The sequence below is a fragment of the Hirundo rustica genome, chromosome 4 (genome assembly GCF_015227805.2).
Source record: "Hirundo rustica isolate bHirRus1 chromosome 4, bHirRus1.pri.v3, whole genome shotgun sequence".
Lineage (NCBI taxonomy): Eukaryota > Metazoa > Chordata > Aves > Passeriformes > Hirundinidae > Hirundo > Hirundo rustica.
The window spans coordinates 55,909,912-55,932,519 of NC_053453.1; the positions used below are offsets into that span (position 1 = coordinate 55,909,912).

Consider the following 22,608-nt stretch of genomic DNA (forward strand, 5'->3'; position numbering starts at 1 on the left):
AGAATCGGTGCTCTGCAGAAGCGGGGAAATTTTCTATAAAGTCCAATTTCAGTCCCTAGATGAGGATACGGAGTTTGCACACAACATATTACATTCCTTTTTCCAAGGGGGGGGGAAAAAAAAATCATCACTGCATATCTCAGCACATAAGAAAATCTGTATTTTGAGAAGAGAACCAGAGAACCAAATATGGCTGAGTGCAATAGGTTAAAAATACCCTTCAAGAGGCTGTGCACCGTGTGAAGGGCTGGGTTTTTTCTTTTAAATACTGTTTGTGTGCCAAAGAGGAAAGAGGAACACAGTGTTATAAGGGTGTGACAATCCACAAGACAATGTGACATCAGCAAGAAATATTTCACTTTTCAAACAGCACTGTGTGAAAATGGGTTAGCCAAATGCATCACATCACTGGCATATACACTGATTTATCTCTGGTACAAAGGCAGGTACCAACCAGGAGAATTCAGTAATTTTGTGTTCCAGAGCACACACAGAGCAGATAAGTCACCTAGCTACATGCTTTGGAAGCACATGCCTTAATTAAACTAATCTAACCATGGTGCTGGGCTTGATTCTGCTTGAAGGTTATGGGAAATCAGGAGCAGCTCAGCTGCTGCACAAACACTTTACCTGGGCTGTAGGTGAGTGAGTGGTCTGACCTCCTCCTCCAGCCCTTCTCTGTACCTGTGCTTAACTTTAAATGCATGCTTCCATCCTCTAATTCCATGCAGTTTAAAGTCAAGTATGGACTTAAGTTACAAAAAAAAAAAAAAAAAAGTTTTTTTTTGGCACAGACTTTATTTTCCTGAGCTCAAATCTAAATGGAAAAATATGCGAGATCAGGATGCATGGAGAGGTTTCTGCACAGAGCAACTCCCATCCCACACACAGGAGGTGGGAGAGGGCTGGGAGAGACGAACACAAAGCAGATCCCCATAGGGCTGGACCCTTTTGGGCCCTGTCCCCCTGCCCTTGGCAAGCGGGTAGCTGGCTCCTCTTGGGATATGCCTTCTCCTATTTCATCAGAAAAGGCAATTATGAGTGCCCCACCAAGCCTCACATCTCTGGTTCCTCCTCCCAGGCAGCATCCTTCCCTGTTCCCCCCTGCCACCCAGCACTCCTCTCACATCTATTTTTTTGACAGCTCAAGGTCCATAAGCTCCTATGCCTTGAAGACATCTGCAGGGAGCAACACCCTGCTGGCACTGCCCCACAAGAGACAAGTCCTCACTGTCCTGGCTGTCAGAGGTCCTTCTCCTCACTGCCTTCAACGCTGCAGCTCCCTGCCAGCACCCTCCCTCTTGAGGGGGGCAAATGACCCCTCCCTACCCCACCAGACCTCAAACTTATCTCAGTTTTGTGGGGCCGATGTCTCTGGAGCACTCTGAATTACAGAATGACTCATCAGAAAAGCAGATGTTATGGGGGAACCTAAATGTAACCACATGAGGGCTTCCCTAAAGGCTGCACTCCCCATCCAGAGCCACATGCAGCCTTCCTGAGCTGCCCACCGCTCCCCCTCCCTCGCCTGCTGGCACACAGAGATATTAAAAATCCTGTCATGCATATGCAATAACTCAGACTTTTCCATTATTATTAGCAGTAGTAGTAGTACTGTTACGGTTATTGTTGTTATTGTTGTTGTGGTAGCAGTCTACCTGTAGATAAACAGGAGAAACTGTCAGGCGGAACGCCATGAGAAATTGTGCACCATAAAATGCAATAGGATGCTTCATTATTTTTGCATGGGTCTGTGAGAAGATGGATGAAGCTCCTGTCTGGACACCACCCGCTGCAATGCTGGATTTGCAAAGCACTAGGGCCAGCACTCTGACAAATTCCAGCTCCAAATAATTCCTGGCCCTGGTTTTTCACATTTCCTACCATCTTTGCAGAGTGCAGAATCCCTGCTGGCTGCTGACCAGCTTCACAGTCCACATTCTGCCCAGAGCAGGGGCACTACACACAACCACTTTCTCTTTGATTTCCAGCAGCTGGAGCAGTTCCCCTCACCAGCTGCTCCCTCTCCCCTGGAGAGAGTAAGAACACTCATTACCTTTGAATGCTCCTCACAAAGGCTCACAGAGCCTGGATGGACCAGCAGCCCCCCGTTCCCAGCAGAGCCTACGGCGTGCTCCAGGTCCCAGAGCTCATCAGCGAACATGAGAGACTCCCAGACAATCACAGCGCTCCAAGGAAAAAAAATCATCATTTCAAGTGCAGCACAACAGCCTCTTTATTTCCAGGGGCACTTCACACTACTCTTCTCTGGACACCTATGGAGTCCTTGCCCCACCACAGGCACTCATTCACTGCCTGTAATAAATCAAACTTTAGGGAGAGGACTGGCTTGATAGTCACAATGGGAAGAGAGAAATTCCCAAGGCCTAATCCTCTCTGGATGTGAATTCCCACAGCTATCTCCTGTTGTCCCTTCCTCAGCTTCCCCAGCTGTGAAGTGGACACAGCTGAAAGACCTGACCTGGCTTAAACTTGGTTCAATTACTACAATTGCTTCAGATGATGTGTTTGCAGGGTCCTCTGGCTACTGAGGAAGGTGGTGGTGGTGGTGTAGGTGTGGAGCTCCTTCTCTCACTCCAGCCAAGGGTTGCCGACTGCCAACCTTTGTGGCAATGACAGGCAAATTGGTACACAGAGGTCGCTGCTGTTTAAATTTGCAAAAGCTACCAAGTAAAAGTTAAAGGTGCTCCTCAGAAGCATAAGGCTGTACTTTTACACAAAAAAGCCTTTCTAGATAAAGGTATGGAGATGGGGTTTTTTTGCAGATGTGAGTCAGCAACTTTAACATTGTAAAAAGCTCTTTATGTTTGTTTGGTTTGTTTATGTTTTCATGTGTGTTTTTTTTAAAAAAAATCTCAATATATGAATTGAAAAGCATCCTAAGTTCTGACAAGTCTTCACTTGGAACATATGATGAAAATTCATATGAGATGCTAGTCCATTTTTAGCATTACTGAAAGATAGAAAAGCATGGGCTTTTCCAGTGTAGAGCATGAATTTCATATGGGTTTCTGGGCTGCAAAACTCATTTATATTTACACTATAAGCTACTTGTCTTCAGAGGGAGTAAATACTTTTTGATGCCCTTAAAAAGCTGCCAGTCCCAATCCTTCCTAGAAACCCAGCAGTGCCAGCTGATGCTCCGTGTGAGTTCATGCAGCTACTCTATGCTATGCAGCTGCTCTGCCACCCCAGAAGCCCACCTAAGGGTGACCCAAATGGCAAGTTCTGCATCTTGTTCAGGCTGAAGGATCAAACCTCCTTGCTCTCACAGGCCTCATGAGACCTGCCCAGGCAGAAGAAGGATCTACCCTTAGGCTTTTGGGCACCAAGCCATTGGTGCTGCAGGGTCCACAAATGGATATCTGCAAATCATGGGTTTTGAACCCACATCCAGGGCTGGAATGAGCTGTCCCTGTTGCCTCTCCTGCATGAAAAACATTAATGGCCAAGACTTGAAACACAACTGAGTCAAAGTGATGACTCAGCCAGCAAGCACACAGGCAAGTATTTCACTGGCAGTTTTGACATCAGATTTGACACGACTGGCAATGGCATAAATCCCTGAGGACACAGCATTCAGAGAGCAGCACAGAACAGCCTGGATACCATGCAGTTCTCACAGGGCTGCATGCAGTTTCCTCTATTGAGAAAATCTTATAGCCATCCCACAGACAGAAGAAGTCCAGCCTGAAAAATTAGATGTAGAATACAGATCCAGTCCAGCAAGGATATTGCTGTGTAACAGCCAAGCTACAAATAATGCCTGAACTATCTCTTGTAACATGTGCCATCTCACGTGCTGCAGGCAGCTCCAATAACATTGCTGAAGGGATTTCTAGAAAGTGGGAAGTTTGGTATTTAGCATGCAAAGCTAGAGGATTTAGGTAAGGATGCATTGGGATTTCTTTTCAGTGGTTCCAAGTCAAATCAACCCTGCTCTCAATTTTGACTTCAGCAAGGCTACAGCTTTACTATGTGAAGTTTCCAATCTATAAGAATAGACAGGGTTACATGGGGACTATGGCATACTGGCACATCAAGCATGTGTAATCCCTCCTGCATATACAGGTTCATTCAGGTTTCACTGCAGGACTCCCATATTCCCAGTGCTTTACCTGTTTTTCATTAGCATTCCTCACCACTCTCTCCACTCTCTCCAGGTCTTTGCTGGAGACTGCCCTACCCCAGGGAGTTTTACCACATAGTAATTTAAATTAGGGACAGTTTTCCCTAGTTCTCTTACAGAATTTTTTCTATAGGTATAATCTGTACTACACACATGGCTGTAGCAGTTACAAAAATGCTCTCAAAGAGTTCAAATTATTTAAAAAATTGTTTTAATAGCATGGAACACTCCTCTCATTAGAAGGGCTGCATCACATTAATTAGTCAACTACCCAATAGCTACCCAAAGCATGAAACAAAAATGAGGTAACCCAAACTTCTTCACATTAATCCTGAATGACCACAGTCTACAATTCACAGGTGTAGGCATGTGCAGGGAACATGCATCTTTTTGTGTGTGTGTCCACGTGAGCGTGCAAGGCAGGCAGAAAGATGAAAAGCAAGCAATAACAGCCCATGGGAGTTTCCTAAGGGACAGCTCCCCACACAGGGAAGGAAAAGTGAAGGTTAAAAGCAGGTTATCCACAAGCTCAATTAAGACTGGAGGAGAAAAGCAAACGGCTGCCAGGTGGTACAAGGAGCTAATGCTCCTCCAAGGTGGAGCAGCAGAGGAAGCACTGCAGAAGGGACTTGGCTGCCTGTGAGCAGAATTAATGGGTGGTTCTGACTGGCTGAGCTGCTGAGCCACAGTTTCTCAATGAGTTGTTAACAAGGAACATGGCAAGTTAGGAAGTAATGAAGACTTTGTCAATACAGCTGTGGATAAAAGTGGGTAAGGAACCACTTAAGAAAAAAACCAAAAACATCACACAGATCTGCAACTACAGATTCTGCACTTTCCGGTGCTTAAGAAATTATTTGCAATAATTTTGGAAGCATTATAGGGGCTGACAAGCCAAACATAACCACAGGACAGATCTTTTTATTAAGATCGAAGCAGCAAGCAAGAAAGCAAGCTTGACAACAGTACCCTCATCTACAGTTCTTTCTCTTTTAATTCCCAGGAAAGCAAAAGAATCACAAACCTAAATAATCAGCAGCCTCCTGCAGGTGGAATCACTGGAGGAGCATGGCTTTTGTAGGCAACACCCAGCATAAGATAAATGGCTCCAGCACATCCCAACTGGGTGCAAGAGGGAAAGGGGACCCCACAAAGAGTCTCACCCTCTTCCCGTACCTCCATGCCTGCTGAAACAGCCATGTACATGGTATCCAGGGTCAGCAGAACTGCGCTGTATTGGTGCCAAAATTCAGAGAGTCTCTGCCAGAGGGGCCAGGGACATCCATCTTATGCTTGGGTTTGTCAGCATTTAGGAAGTGGGGAATATTTTCCAAGTTTTCTAAGCAATTCTGGCCATTCTCCACTCCTCCCCCTCCCAGGAAAGCAGCCCCCTCTGCAACAAGAGCTTCACTATATAATCATTTTCCCCTTTCATTTTCTGTAAAGATAAACACTATTAAAAACATAACTGCATTCTCATTTCTTTACCTCCATGAAGAGCAAGCACAGAGAAACGCTCCCTAGAAACTAAGTGCCGGATTTATTCAAAGGTAAAAACCCCTTTTTATGTCTCCCCCAAGGCTCTGAGGGAGGTACTGCTTTCTGAGCTGGAAAGTGCTAAGCCAGGCAGCAATGCCACCACACTGGATTCAGCTCCCACATCCAGCTTCTGCAGAAGCACATACACAGGTCTTGCAGCTTGGTCTGGTTCAGGGTCAAAATCCATGTGGACTGGAGATGTGTGGGAAGAATGGGGTGGCATCACGGTGCCACCAAGCCCTACAAGGGCTGGGAGAAGCCTTTGGCTGCATCCCACAGTGCTCTCCTCCCTGGGCTTGCACTGCCAGGGAGGAGGGGGCCAAGACAGTAGCCAGGCTGGCTTCACGAAGAGCCTATTTCATGGAAATACTGCCTACAGCCAGATCCACACCATCCTGGCTTCTCTGCACCAGCAGGGACACAGAGAGGCCAAGGATGGGGAAAGATGCCTGGACCTTCTTGCTTCCTTCTGAGCTTCTTCCAAAATAAAAGCTACTGCCGCAGCTGGAGAGCAAATACAGCACAGAGCTGTACACCACGAATCCTGCAAATATTTTGCATATAAAAGCGTCACATTTAACAAACCCATCTCCCCGCAACGCACAAAACCCCATCACGGAAACCGAAACCACCAAAGTTAAGTCATGGACCACAAAGCATGACTGCATGTAAAAAGCAAAATATGGGAAATGGGTAGGAAGGCTCTTCAGAGCACTACAGAGAGGTCGGCCTCACTGTTCTCCTTTCTGAGCAGCACAGGGTGCTTCCATCCAGCTGGTGAAACTCCAGAGCTCAGCTCCATGGAAATATCCGGGCTCACACTCAGCCCTGCACCGCTCCCACTCCAGCACTAAGTACTAATGGCTGTTTGATTAGGCAGCAGGAGATGAATCTGCTCCTTCCAGAAGTGACCACGGGCTCTTGGCAGTAACACCACGTACTTGCTCCGGCCCTCACCGCACGCTGCAGTCGTTCACCGCCCTGCCAAGGGAAGGCGTCCTGCCAGACAGAGCGCTCAAAATAAAGCCAAGAACAATCGTTTTACATAATCGGTGCTTCAAGCGCTATAACGAAGAAGATGTGTATTAAGGCAACCTCAGAGAAAGGAAAACCTATTAAAGCAAATGCTGAAAGCGATTTTTCAAATACCCCTGCCCTTTTCACTTCTGCACAGGGAAGTCTGAAGAAATCTCACAAAACCAGAGGCTCGGCTTGATTTACCCCTATATTTCCTCTGGTTCCAGTGACATTATTCCCACAGATGGGAACTACAGATCAGGTAAGGGTATATTCAAAATATTTTGTGCATACACTCTTGGAAATGATTTAGGCTTTCCACAATGGCAAGACTGGATGACAAATCATGAAATTAAAAACAACAACAACAAAACAACAACAAAACAACAACACCCCCCCCAAAAAAAAAAAAAAAAAAAAAAAAAAAAAAAAAAAAAAAAAAGAGAGAGAGAGGAGAGAGAGAAAAAATTCTGGATTCTTGTCATTTCCCTTCTGGTTTGGGTTTTGGTTTTTTTTTTTCATACTTTGGAAATAACAGAACAAAAAGTGACAAGCATGCTCACAGAGCGACCCAAACTTGAAAAGAAACAAAATGCCATCCAAAAGCAAATGGCAAAATTCCCAGTAACATCATTAATGCCAGAATTTCATCTTGTATGCTCTTTTGCAACTAATAAAAAACTGTATCAATTAAGATATCATAATACATACCATTTACAGCTACACATACAATGAGACCCTCAAATGCTGCTTTTGAGATGCATACCTCATCCTGCAACAATAGCCAAGCTCCGTAAGTGCAGATCAGAGTTCAGCTCAAATGTACACTGCAATACATACTCTGGGATGTAAATGTGCAGCCCAGCCTGACAAATCAGGTTGCATTTGCATCACCATAATACCCATCCTAAAAATTCCTACCCAGCGCTTTCTAAGCACAAGCTGTTCCTCTCATCTCTGTACTGGGGATGCCTGGTTTAGGGCTGGTGAGAGTGTGGCAAGGAAGCAGTAGAGCGTGCCCCAGCACACAGCTGGAGACATGGTTTAAAAGAGGGTTTGCTGGGCTTCTGATGAGAGATGGATTTATTTTCTTGGTCATCAATCCGTCCCCTGTGCTGGGCACCCTGCCTACCAGCTTCAGAGGCATCACCTTCTCGCCTTACATCAGACCCTAAGTCAGGACAGAGCCACAGGTGCACCTCCCCAGCCCTGCCCATCCCTGGAGCAGGGACAAGAGCAGCACAGCTGGCACTTGCCACATCCCTGGCCAGGGCAGCTCCGAGGTCACTCCTGTGCTCTGTTACTCAGCGCAGCTAGAGCCCAGCATCTTTAATGACTTCTCCTTTCTACACACTACTCTATTCATTTTCCATTTCCCCAGCCACAGGTGCTGAGCCCTATTAACACGCAGGAAAAAAAAATCCACACTTTTAAACCCAAACCTGCTAGGCCAGAAATAGAAGTTCTCATTTTCTTTTCCAAAACATAGAATAGCTGAGCAACAACGAAAGGAAAAGGAAATCTCTCCCAAGCGCACATCTGGAACCAATTTGCTGTCTGTAGCCACTGGGTGTCACTTTTGATATATATTGGTTCAGCCACGCAGCAGTTTGGGGAGAGCAGCAGATTTCAAGGAGAGGATCCTAAACCGAACCAGACTGCTCCGCAGCCTCTCGCGCGCAGGCTGTAATTAGCAATCAGCCAGCCAGGCTGATTTATTAACAAAACATCCTCGCCGCTACACCAAGCACCGTGCAGAGGCTCTCACCTCTCAGTCTGCAGCGTGACTTTCGAGGGCTCCACGTTGGGGTTTTCCCACTCCATCTGCGGACAGTGCATGAAGTAGCAAAGGGTGTACAGAGCCTCCGGCTCCCAGTAGAAGGATCCCTGCTTCTGGTGCATCGGCGTCCCGTTCCCGTGCTGCTTGGCATTGAGGGGCTGCAGGTGGTGCATCGCTCGAGACACCAGGTCGCCTGCAAAAAAAGCGAGAGCCAGGTGAATGCCAGGCTGCCTCTCCTGAGTTGCAAACTGAAAGGCACACCGGGTTGGTCTTCCCTTCCATTTAACCTCACCTACGCAAAGAGCAGAGGGTAGGACAGGACCCTGGGTGTTACTCGTCAGCAGGCTGAACTTTTCCTGGTGGTTTATGTGGTGTGGTGTGACATATCCAGGCTGCAGACAAGCCCACAAAGGCCTGCAGGAGACGTGTTTCTGCCAAGATGGTGCTGTGGGCAGCATCAGGCTGGCCCATCTCAGCACCACCACGAGAGCTGGCATGCTGAGGCCAGGATCACAGTCAACTGCTTGGCAGCCTTCGGAGGATGCTAAAACCCCACAGACCCAAAAAATGACAATGCAGGGTGGCACCAAAAGCTGCGTGCTCCTGGTCAGAGGGGCAGTGAAATCCAGCCCCTTGGAATGAGGCAGGAGGCAGTCAGATAACGCACAAAGCACTGCAGGAGGATGTGAATGAGAGTGTGGGTGAAGAAAAAAGGGGGGAAATATTGCTAAAAGACAATATAAACCATGTGCAACCAAAATTAATTTTTTAAGTACAGGCTAGGCCTGGAAAACCTCTTGTTAGCAGAAAAACAAAACCTATGAAGTAGGCTTACCTGGCCCCCCCACGTTTCCAGAGCACAGAAGACAGACAAAGAGGAAAACGCTCATCGTCCCCCCTGCACTGATATAGTTTGGGGCACTCCCTCACAAGGCACATACAGGAATCCAGCCACAACATGTGGACTGGGATCAGCAAAGCCAGCAAGTGAAATTACCAGGCAAACACATAGGCAAGAAGCAGCGCAGTCTCTTAGCACAACACTTATTGTAACTAATTAACTAAAGCATCTCTCTCCAAGGCAGTGAATTTTATGTCTATTGACTAGTGACCACTCTATCAAAGGCAGGGAAACAACTGTGGTTTAAAATGCCTTTTTTCACATGTTCAAATCACTCTGAGAGTGCTTTTGGGGGAAATAATGATCTCAAAACAAATCAGTTGGTTTGTTTTAAATGAAAATCTGAGCAAGAGCCCTTTGGGTCATTCTTAAGCTATACAAAAGCAAGTGGTGAGAAAAAGAGGACATAATTTTCCACTGTTAAGAAAAAGTCACGCACTTTCTCTTACTCGCTTTTCCCAAGTGACTACTGAGCACTGAAACTTGGAAGGAAAAGTTTAGAATGTACACCAAGGCAGGAGCATAAAACCAATTGCAGGGGGATAAAAAATGAACTCCTGGGTAAACTTAGGGGGAACCACTCTGACTGTGTGCATGGCTAACTACAGGTTTTTACAAAGGCCCACCCCTATGAACACAACACATCACCTCTCTCCAGCCTGACTCACACAGAAAATGCTGCTGCTGCAGTGATAATGTGTGCCAGGGAGAACAGAAATGTCTCACTTACAAATCTCAGCCCAGTCCTCCAAAAACATAGCCTTAAAACCATGAAGAGAAGAAAACCACTGGCATGAGGAAACTGTAGAGTCCATGATTTCAGGCTTTCCACACAAATTTTTGTTTCACTTTGCAATATTCTTCTGATTCAAAGCTTTCATTAAAAATAGCTTGTGTTTTTTACCTCTGCCAGGAAATTGCTATGATAGGACCAATCTTGCAGCCTTGCATGCTCAAAATTTCCAAGAGAAACCATGCATGTGGAAAATATGCAGGATCAGATCTGCAGAAGAGACAGATGTGCCTCTGAGATGACTCCCCAGTCCTGCACAAGGTTATTTGCAGGCAACCAAAAGCAGCAGGAAAGTTTGGGACCTCCTTCACTCAGCCCACTCTAGTCACAGTAGACGTGCACGGCGAAGTCTATCACAGGCCAATTTAACTGCTATCAGCTTTGTTGATAGTAAATTCCTCCATTTTCCTCCAGAAGGCAAAAAAAAAATGCATAGAAATGCTGTCTGCAACATCCAGCTCTAACAATAATAGCAAAGGCAGAGAAAAGGGAGACACACACACTAAATTCAGCCTTTTCAAACCCATGCCATTACAGCACTGAAGAACGTGGGTAAAGTTTAGCAAACAGCCAGTCTGATTTCAGTGGATCGAGACAGCAGGCACTAGAGAATGCCTCTGACTTCTGTCATGAATGATGAATAAAAATTAAGATGCAATTTTAGCCCAGATTCTGGCAGCAGCATTACTTCATCCCACTCCTCCCTGAGAGCTGGGGTGATGTGACCTCAACGCCACGCCCAGGACCAGAGGAAGCTGCACGGTGAGTAAGAAGGGAAAGCAGCAGCAAGAATGACCTGGGCAGGACAGGCAGCTAAGCAAGACTGCTGATGCGAGGCTGGAGGAACTCAAGCTCTGCTGAAAGGGAAAGATCCAATCCATATCAGTATGACCAGGAGTTCATCCTTTTATGCTGTATTTCCTCTACTGCTTCCTAAAAAACCCAAAACAATTCAGACCATTAAAGCTGAATTAATGCTTTTTATATTTAAACCTCATTTAATTACATTATACTAAGAACTCATTGCTTAGATCTTTCTTTTGCCTTTCCTATGCTTTCTCTGGTCACGTTTGAAATAATTTCTATATTAACAATTATTGTAACATTTCTTTGCCAATAAGTTGATTTATTTCTTTGGGTGAATCTAAAGCCAAAATAACCAATACCTGTAAAACACAGCTTCACAGAGCAAACATGAAAAGCCCCATTATATTGGTACCTGACAGACAGAGCTGTGGAGGCAGGACAGGAATCACTGCTGTTTTATTCCACAGCGTAACCTCGAACAATCCGATCGCTGCCCTAGTGCCCTTTGCCTCCTTAGCTGCATCCAGTTACACAACAATTCTCCAGGGCAGAGACCGTGCCTTAGCATATCTGTTCTCCAGGATCAGTGCCAAGAAGGCACATGTGCACGCTGCGTGGCAGCACCTAGGCAAACTGTAAAACGCAGCACAGTGCAACATCTGCTTCTAGGTGTGTGTGTGTTGTCTTGAATCCCTACCAGGTTTTGCTCCTTCTATTGTTCCTTGCTCATATGCTTTTGCTTCTCCATTTCCTTCCTTAGAATGTTTCAAGAGCTGAGACTCTTTGATTCCAAAGCGCCCCAAAGCCCACGGACGTGAAATCAGCTTCATGATGGGACTCACTAGTCCGTTCTCCAGCAATCAGCCAACTCCAGTCTTATCTGGCAAACCCAAAGTACACATGCTCTCCTTGCCACCTGTAAAAGCTGTGTTACGTCTGAACAACGAGGGCAACCTTGAATTTATGGCCAAGCACAGAGAGACAAGCCCCCTTCACAAGTCTGTGCTACCCGTTCATCAGTGTCAGCCATCTCTGTTCTTCAGGGCTGCACTCATCACAGAAAGGCTCTGCAAGGGCAGGCTACCTGCTCATAGCACTGCTGGCCTCCTGCTTATTTTTTCTTCCCTGAAAATATGTCTCAGCTGTATCAGCTGAACACATCTGAGAGGCCAATAAATTCCTCACGGCATCATTTACAGAAAAAACACCTCTAAAATAAAGTCCCCAGCAGCTGCACTGACCTTGTAACTCCACGAATGAGGTTCCTGATGGCTGTGGCACCATGACCCAAGGGGCTTGGCAGGGATCCCTGCCTTGCTCTCCACTGATGAAATTTTCACCCTGTACCACCACCTGAAGAAGCGACTGGGGAGCCGATGTGCCTGACAAGAGAGCTTGCCAATTTTATTTTGTTTTAAAATTAAACTCAATGAAAACTTCCGTAATTTATGCAACATAAGCCAAGTGAGCCAACGCACAAACTGCTTCGCAGTCACAGCCAGGGAGACAAAAACATCACACTGTGCAGGGTAAACACGAGAAAAAAGAAAAAGAACAGCGAAGCGGGGGGACATTCCAGGATATTTTTGCTGCCAAAGCTGGGAAGCCATAACTAGAGGACAGGATCCCAGCAAAGGCAGCGGCAAGCCCCAGGCCCCATTCCAGATGGGGAAGGGCTCCAGGAATGCGGCTCCACACTGGAGCTTGTCAGCCCAGAGGGGAAAGGTCGTGCCTCGCACACCAGCTACCAAAACCCCAGGAAACCACCTCTGCACCGCAGTGCGTGCAGCGCTGTCACTGCAGCTCCCGGCATTTCACCCTTCCCAAAAGCAAAGCAGGGCTCCCCCAGTGCTGCTGCTGTCAGTTCAGCACAGTCAGGGAACGCAAGGTCCACACGCATTTGATTTAAAGATTGAAAATGTTATGTAATGCGCGTGTTGTGACACGGGCCTGGTTTAAGGCAATAGTGAATATTTAAGGAAGAGCTTCACTGATTTCAAGCCACAGATATGATGTGACAGGCAAAGTAAAGCTGCTCCCATCTGCATGGGGGTGCAACACAATATACAGCATACAAGTGGGAAGCTCCAGCCTGAGCCCTCTCTGCAGTGACCAATGAAGCTTTTTTTAAAATTGAGTTTGGCTTCAGTAAAAGCTATTATCACTGCTTTTACTATGTTAGAGCCTGGTGTTTAAAGAATAACACATCTGTTTCCAATTCTGTACTCGGGGGGAGGGGGAAGAGGAAGGCAAAAAAAGAAGGATGAGAAAGAAAATGACAGATACCCAATGCCCATGTCTGAGAAGCTTCCTGTGGGATTTTCTGATCTATCACAATGGACCTGATGATGCTATCTATCCGGCCTGCCTACAAGCAGCTAACTGTCTTCAGACCGAACAACTGCCAGAGCCAAAACCATTCAGCTGAGTGCATGCCTGCAGAGCCACAGCCCTGAGGTGAATGACACGGACACATCCTTACACAGCCGCTCCTTATGACACCTACCTCATGTTTTTCTTGTTCCAAAAGCATGTTCTACAACTACCAGAACAACTTAGCAACGATGTTTTTGCACACTGAAAATGAGCCACTCAGTTCTTAGACCTGTGTCTTTCCTTCAAAACTCAGGGGGGAGAGAGAGGAGCATCTGTTTCTACCATAGCTGTCTTCCCACCTCATGCCCCGTTGGGGCACCGTGTGAAGCACCAAGAGATCGTGTTTTTAGCATTGTGCAGGCAGCACCCCTAAGTTTGATAACGCTCGTCTGGTCATCCTTCCAGCTGTCCTTGACTCCTACGTGTGTAGTCTGCACTTGGGAATCATGCCCTGCAGCAAGGCATGTTGATAGCAGCAGTGTTACTGCTTTGCTGTGCTTCCTGGGTGAAGATTTCCTCCTGCAAAGAGCAGGCCAGAGCCAGAGGCAGGAGTTGTGTCTGTCTTTCAGCACCCTTAAAACCTCCTGTGTCCTGCCCAGACCATAAAAAGGAGGAGTATGCATCAGGGAGCTGCATTCTAGATGCCAACTTCACATCATGGTCAGTAGATTTCCCCTTACAAGCACGCGAGCCAGGTGCAAAACTCATTTTCTAGATTCATTTCACACTTCAGTACAAAAGTCCTGGATCTATGGTTTTGCTCACAACCAGTTCTGGGGAGACTGTATTGAAAACGTGAATTTATAACCCTGACAATAAACCAAGTTCTATTTAATCAGACTGCTAGCTGGTAGCCACAGCCATTCTGCATCCTTCCCAAAGTGTAGCTAAGTCTCTTTCCCTCTCTACCTCCTGTTGCCTCTGGTTTCTGCACCAAAATGACAAATTGGTGCAGTTTGCCCCAGTACACACCTGTCAGCACATCACTGCAGGTGAATATGAGCAGTTCAGCTGTGTGTCCCATACCAGGTCACCCTCAGCCACCTGAGCCATCCCTACGCTCCTGATTCCAGCTGCGCTGTTACTCCACATTCCTCTGCCTCCAGTGGGACATCAATCTCCATGTTTCAAAAGTCGGCTGAGCCAAAACTGCTCGAGCAAAACCTGTCCTCAAATGATTTATTGTGAGGTTTTCTATTGTTAACTCAACACTACTCATCTATACTGGAAAAGCAGTGTGCATAGAGATAGGGTGGCTGCACACTAGAAAGTGTGCAGAAGGTACTCACAGTTGTGCATGGTCTTATCACAAAGTATCTTCAAACATAAAAAAGTTAAGTTGTTCTAGGTACACAGTATATTCCAGATTTTATTCCAGCTGCCTCAGGCTGTGGGTGTGCTTGGGGTGCCTTAACCCACAGTTGTGGGGCATCCAACGTGCAACAAATTCATCGTTGAGCTCACGTTGCAGAAACCTCCCCAGCTCTGCCATCTCTGCTGTCCCACGCTGCGCCCCTATCCGCTACCACGGGCAACCTCTTATTCTCCTAAAAGCCATTCATCCCTTCCACACGAGAGCACACGAAGGAACTGTGGCCCCAGATTCAGAACGGAGAAAACAGGACCAGGATGCAAACAGCCCATTTCCTGGCAGTGGTTTCCCTGTGGCCTCCCACAGATCATTTAATCTTTTCATCTTCACTTACTCCACCATACCAAGAACCTTCTATTTATATTACAGAGTAAATGTTTGCATGCAATTTAGTGTTTTCAAAGCCTTTGAAGACTGATAAATTAGGGATTGGCTATATCCCATTAAAAAGCCACAATAATAATTAAACCCTCTCAAGTTCACATACCTATTATAACAACACTTACACGTTTAGACTCTCCAATCCAACGTGGCAAGCGTGATGTTTGTATCTGATTCCCCTTAAGCCACAGCAACTTCAAACAAAACAAGCTTTGACTCGGATGAGCTATTCATGTGCCGACCTAATGCAGAGCCTTCACTCTGCAGAACACCACAGCCTTATGGACCACCAATCCCATATTTTCTCTGGCCTGACACAGACCCCCATCCTCAAACAGAATTTAAGAGTGCCCATGGCTGAGCAGGCCAACTAGGAGTGCTCACCCTGACCTGACCAAGGGCCTGTGCTCTGCACAGCAGGGAAAAAGAGGACTACAAGGAAAGGAAAATGCCATTTGGATCCCGAGTGTGTTGTGATGCAGGGGTTCAGACGGAACAGGAGTCTGTGCCTCAAATGTGGTGTACAATGGGGAGTTCTGACTTCTGTGAAAATTCACACTGGTGTACTGGCAAAGACTGGTGGAGAGTTGGAGCTCCAGCACTCCCCAACCACCACAGCAATACCTTTTGCCTCTAAGCATCAAACCTGAGTAGGCTTAAACACAAGAGATAGAAGCCCTGGAAGAACAAAACCACCCTGGGCTTGTCTCCAAGAAAGGCAAAGGTGGCTGAGTCTCACCCATGGACGCATCCAGGGAGCCCCCAAAGGAGCACTGAGGATCCAGACAAGCAGCAAGACAAGCTGCCCTTGTTATCCAAGACAGAAATCCACCGTCTTGGTCAACAGGGCAGTCAAAGGGAAGATAAAGTAGGGTGCGTAGGGTGTAACCTGGTATTTTCAAATCATCCCCCCTCACACTTCACCTCACCTCAATAAAATAAATTTATTGTTTTATGGCTGATGGCAGTGGGTGTCTCAGGGAGAAGAGAAGAAAAGCAAGATGTTGTTTGGGACTAAGTACCCCACAGCCCTTCCTGTGCACAGAGGCAGACAGTGAATGGAGGCTGTGGTCCATCACTCAGAGAGGGCAGCAAGGAGAATGGGGTAGCAGCTAGGGAAGCCTGAAACCATGCAGCCCTTAACAGAGGCAAGAAAATACCTACCATTTAAGCACTGCATTCATCTGCTTTCGGTTCTCTACTGGGGGGAGGGGGGAGCTTTCTCTGTTGAGGAGCATCTCAACAGCTTCCAACTTTTACACACAGACTGGATGATGTGTGGATATCAGCAAGGAGAAGCTGCAAATTAAGACACCTAGAAAGCGGGTGAGCAAAGATCTAGAGACCTGGGGCAATAACCCAGTGGAGGGCCCTTGAAAACTGGAGAAAGCATCACTGTATCTGGAGAGGTGATACACAGGCTGTCAGTCTATGGCCAAACACTATGCTGAAGGGAGCACTTCCATCTAAATGGTAGGTTTTGGCTAGTACCTCTGATTAGCTCAGCACTGTGCTCCATGAACCAAACCGTTCACAGGGAATAAGTTGGTCTTACTCTACAGGGCTGATTAGTCTGAGAAATACATCTGACAAACAGGGCTCTTGTTCTGGCAGTAAATCAGCAGAGCACGTACAACAAGACTCCTTCAGATGCCACCTTCCAGCAAATACCTTCACCCTGGCATTTGCTTCTAAGCCTAGGTTTAACCTCTTATTTAGAGCACATAAATCAATTTGTATGGCTCCAGCAGCGCTCCTTCCTGTTGGCTGCAGAGGATTGAGACTAGATGAAAAGGCAAAGGAGGAGATGCGACTTTCATCATCTCCTCCGCTGGGGCTTCGAGGAGAAATGAAAAACCGTATCAGTATGTGCAATCACATTCCTACTTACACTTGAGCAGTAACCCTCCCTTTCCTCCCTGAAAGGGTGCCAAGATCCAGTGGGAGGCTTTTATTTTGGAAATATATACATTCAGCACTGTGGATGCAAAGTAAGGAGGATGTGTAATGAAAAGAGGGGATGGAGGGTGGGATTTTTCCAATGGCAAAAAGGAAAACCTTGCTGAGACCTGAGTGGTTACAGGGAGGGAATACCAGCCTGAACATCACATCTGGGGACTCCTCAAAGTTAAAAAATATTCAAAAGCCAAAAACCTCTGATATCAGCAGTGTTAAATCACATCTTCAGATTATCACAGTCTAAAATAAAAATGATCATCCACTGCGGTTAACGCTTAGAGTGATACCAGCACCAGTCACCGTGGTTTGCACAAGTCTGGGTGGCAAACTTCTCACTCAGGGAAGCCATAGGAGATTGGCCATCTTTGCAGTCAAAACCCCAAAGTTTTTTGCTCTAACCTTAAGACATACACTAAGAGATGCTTTGGATGATATCTTAAGCCATAGTTTATCTCCCTGTTTTGCTTGAGACACAGTCTTTTGCAGGCCTATGAACACACATCAGCACAGGGTGGTTGTCCCACATCAGACACTAACCCATTGTCAGTCTTTACCCCAAGGCAGTGAGGGACAAGTATTTCTTGGTGCCAGGACTGGTGCCCAGTGCACCTTAATGCTCTGCTCTGCCTTCTCACCACTTACTTAGTGCACACTCAAGAGAAAGAGGGTCCTCCTTCACCCCAACAAACAGCAGCGACCTTCAGTTATGAGCCTCATTCCTTCTGCATTTGGTCTCCAAGCCAGCAGCAGTATTTTTAGATGGATGATGAATAGGTGTCTTGGAGCATTATTATGCAGTCAAATATAACATAAATTTTTGTAGATTGCAAACATGCATATAAAGAAGTTAGGAAAAATATTCAAAGATCAAAATGCAGTATCATGGGATCTCTCCACAGTAAAAGCTCTCCCTAATGCTCCCGTATTTTTCTATTCAGTCTACTTATTTCCATCTGAAAGGGGAAGAAATGAAAGAGAAGAACTAGAAATCTAGGAGAATCCCAAAAACTTTCTGAAAAAGCCCAAACAGATCTACTCCCTTTCTTTTCTAAGTCTGGTCTAGAAATACAGGAAACTTCAAGGAAAAAAAACTGGGGGAAAAAAAATTAAACAAACAAACAAACAAACCCAAAACAAACAAACAAAAAAACCTTGTGAAATATTTTCTCTAAGACTCAAAAGTGAAATACTGTCAGGCTACTGTTTAAAATCCTATTATTTTTGCCGTGCTTCAGTTCTTCCCAATGTTCTCTATATAATAAGCATTTCAAATGAAATTACATTATTTTAAAACACACTGTAGTAGGCAATTGCAACTGCTGAATACTAAATGCCAATATAACATAGACTAGATTTATTGTTGTTCCTTAACTTTCTGCCATGTTCATTATATTTTAATGAATAAGGTTTCACATTAATTTTTTAAGCCTTTGCCTTGGAATCACGCATTACTGCTGTAATTGTGGTGCGGAATTAGGTGTCTATTTACATTCTCCTCCTAAATCCTGGAGACAAAACCTCCCTTTCTTTTCCCCCTAAGTCAGCAACATGCCCTCTTCTTCCTATTTTCTGGCCCATGGCCAGTGGCGTTGCTTCACCGGGTCACTGCCAGCCAGGCCGTGTCCCAGCGAGGACCAGTGCCTGCTGAGCCCGGAGATGAGAGCAGAAGCACCAGGCAAGCAGGATTTGGCAGGACCAGAGCAGCATCCAGGAGTCCAGCTGCACCTGTCTGACTTGGAGGACTCCTCAATGGCAGCATCACCAGACGGTGATGCCCTCCCCATCTGGTCATTTTTGCCATCCCACCTTTCCCCAGTTTTCTCCTACCTTCTGTCACACCCATGGAGACCCAGGTTTACCCAAATAGTCTTTTCTAAAACACTGACAAGACATGAAAAAACCAAGGTTGCAGACACAGGAGGGCCGTCATGGGTAGGGCAAGGTAAAGGTACCACATGATACAAGGCTTTTCACACTGTGAAACTCTTCTTCCCCTAGGACAGACTGTAAAGAAATTAAGACAATTTGAGCTGAAATACAGGTGCTGGGCAGGACACAGGTCTCATTTGCAAGCTATTGTCTTCCATGGGACAGATTTGTTTCCCCAGTCTCAAAGCCTCCAGCAGCTCAGCTCACACTGCTCCATGCAAGGATGCTGGGTAGAACTGAGAGCAGGGGAAGCCTTTCCTCTGCACACAGACACTTGTTAATGCCAGTTATTCCATGTACTTACAATACTTCAATTATTCATGTCAATAAACTAGAAGAAATCTCATTCAATTAGAATTGGTTTTTAAAATATTTTTTTCCTGAGATAAAATTAAACTGCAAGATCAGTCTTTGCTGTTGTTTTTGTGCTCTTTTGAAGAGAATGAAGTAGCTCGGCCCTAAATGTGTGACAATATTTCCTTTACTTATTGCAGCCTTCAGCTTTCTGCCTGTCCATCATAAAAGAGACATCCCACTGAAATGAGACAGAAGACCAATAGAGAAGTGAAATCCTGGCTCTGGGGATACTGCAAGCTGATGGGACAATGCAAACACATGCCTGGGGACTGCTCACTCTGCTGGTCCACAAGCCGAGCTTCCGCCCTTGTCATCCACTTCTGGGTGCCATCTCCTCCTCCTCCTCCTCCTCATGATCCTCTTCCCAAGTGCTATCCTCTTAATTCCCTCCTATCCAGGGAGTCTCCCACATCACCTTTATTCACCCCCACAAAAGCAGGCGCTTTTCCTTATTCAATCCTTTCCTCTTATCTCATTTTCTCCATGGCAGTGCTTGCCATATCCTCCTTCTCCACAGCGTCCATCTCCCTCACACCACCAGGGCAACAATAAATCCTCCTTTGCCTTGTGCCTTCATGCCTTTATGATCCTCAGGTGTTCCCCTCACCTTCTCCCCAGTGCTCTGCATTTCTGCCCCACACTGTGGTTCCCCACCCACTCTCCATTGCAGAGGTTTTACTGTGACCTCTAGCTCACAGCCACTGCTGATGCCAGAGACAGACAGACAAGCACTGAACAAAGAGCAAACCTACTTGTACCCCCTCACTGCTCCATTTTCCTCCCACTTCGTGATTTTTCCTCCAAACTCAGGGGGTTTTCCTCATCAACATGCTGCAACTCCTTCTACATTTCACAGCTCGGTTTTGAACTTTGCACCGGCACTGCTCCACAGCACAGATCTCAATCCAACTGAGCATATCAAGCCTTGCAAGCTTTGCCAGTTACTGCTCCTCCCACTGCCGCTTCCCTAACATGCATCTGCTTGCAGAGGCCAGGGAGGATCCCTCGAGTTGGCCACAGGGCTTTTTGGAGGTCTACCAGCCAGCTGGATGTGCCAGCCTCTCCGACAGCTGCATCCAACTCCCACTGACGTGCTCTGTTCTTCCAACTGGCCACCCTGAAGAGCGTTTCGCCTGTGTTTGCAGTCAACAGATGTACAGAAAGCAAACCCTACCAACCAAGCACATGAGTCTAAGGTAGGACACTTAGAGGTGAAAGAGTTCAAACTCTAAAATGGGATGGGGTGCTCCATCTAAGAAGTTTTTTGGGTTGAGTACAAAATAAAAACCCCACCCATCCTGAAATACCCGCAAATTACTTATTTATTAAACCCCAATCATATGAAGTGTAAGAAAGAGAGCTGTATCATGCATAATTTAGTTGGCACACCGGCAGTACTGTTGTGTGTTTCATTCGCGTGAAATAAATGAGCATAAATTACAATTACTTCATTTGAATAACACCGAACACCTGATTCCAGAGATGGAGCAACACTTCACACTAAGGCTCTTGGCATGTTGGCACTGCACCAGAGCAAATGAAAATTAGCAAGCTGAAAACAGAAATTCATCTTGTGCCTTGTAGACAAACATCCTTGGTGCACCCACATGGCTCATGAACAGGAGGAAACTGAACCATGATGATGGGATGGAGCTACAGAGGAGACTCCCACTGCTACAGGAAGTGATAAAAAACGAGCGAGAGCTCTTTATGATGCATACTGGTAACACACAACTCATTAATAAGAACAGCAGTAGCTTGGGCAGCCTATATCTTCATGGATTTGAGTATTTTTAATTTCTCCCCAAAATTTCATAACAAACCATAGGAAAAGAATCCTTGACAGTATTTCTCACAAACTTCAGAAAAAACCCACTTTTTTTGTCTGAATGATTCTGTTTTCCCACACATAGCTTCCTGTATCTAACCACACCACAAACATGTGATTGGAATGCCACTCTCTTAAGAAAAAAGAAGTTTAAATAAAGCACTTCTGGTAACTTGATCTCAATGTCACATAAGGATGCATATGGCCTTTGCCTCCTACCATTTATTCGTGCCAAAAGCCAAGTTTTCAGATTTTGACAACTACACGGATTCCCATATTTCTCAAAAAGTGCTCTGATTAATAGCAAACAAATTATCTTTCAGGAATTAATTCCTCTGGTGCAGGGAGTTTAAGTTGTAGATCTGGAGAAGGAAAAGCAGGTAAAGGATCTTCTCTAACAGAGGATGAAGTAGCTCTGCCTTAAATATGTGTATTTCCATCACTTTTTGCAGCCTTCAGCTCTCTGCCAGCCCATTAAAACAGACACCCTACTGAAATGAGCCAGGACACCAATACTACAGACACTTGCAAATCTGGCCAGGCTGAGAGGTGCTCTCAAATACAACAAAGGGAAAGATGGAATAAAGCATCTTTCACCTTTAAAACTGGGAGCAATGTATGCAAACAAGCCTCAGACATTGCTGTGAGTCTGCACACTTCTTTCCTCCTGGAGCTTCAGCTTCTGAATTAACAAGGGAGCATGAACACAGCTAGATCTGCCCAACATGTCCTTCAACATTATGCAGCCCCCTCATCTCTCCTCAGCAGAACCAGGCAATGCACTGAACTTTGCTTTACTTTAAGGAAAGAAATCCAAACATCCTCAACAGCCTGGTACTTACTGAGTTCAGCGATGCTCCCCACGCGTGTGGCAAGTAGAGACTGCTCGATGGTCCTTAGCTCTGACTGGCTGAACATCTGCACCTCCCCGGGCTTGTTTGACCTCTGCTGGTCCTTGTGAAGGTTCAAGCTGTCGGGCAGGCAGAGAACACCTACAGTGGAATAAAAAGAAAGGGTAAGTCCAGTGTAATTTCAGCGAGTATGGTAACTTTGCTGCCACCACCACATTGTTTTGGGGAGATTCCAAGACACAGCCTGCGTATGCAGAGCTCGAAGTCAACCAACATCTGTAACAAATGTCACAGATGACTCATGCAGAAATGGCCCTTGTTAGCCCTTCTGAGTATCCTCAAGCTGATTACGATGTCACCTTGGGATAATTCTTACAGAAAAACCTAGGAGGGTTGATCAAGGAGGATTTCAAAGAAACCTCCAAGAAAATTCTCCAAACCTATAAATAATTATTAGAAAATGGTATCTAATGGTATCTCAGAATTGCTAAAGACTGGTTTTAAAATTATATATGAGACAGCCAACACATTTACAGGGTTTTCCTGCAAGGGGATTTTACTGTCAATT

At 45.9% G+C, this 22,608-nt stretch overlaps 1 protein-coding gene across 4 annotated transcripts in view; it reads right to left on the reverse strand.

Annotated features, from left to right (window-relative positions):
• Nucleotides 1-22,608, reverse strand: part of ABTB3 (ankyrin repeat and BTB domain containing 3) — a 184,068-nt gene that overhangs the window by 59,656 nt on the left and 101,804 nt on the right. For all 4 annotated transcript variants that reach the window (XM_040061673.2, XM_058420229.1, XM_040061670.1 and 1 more), the window contains 2 exons: nt 22,032-22,181; nt 8,475-8,679 (listed from right to left, as the gene is read on the reverse strand). In XM_040061673.2, the coding sequence (XP_039917607.1) occupies nt 8,475-8,679; nt 22,032-22,107 (281 nt within the window). In that variant the 5' untranslated portion in view covers nt 22,108-22,181. The remainder of the gene's footprint in view (nt 1-8,474; nt 8,680-22,031; nt 22,182-22,608) is intronic.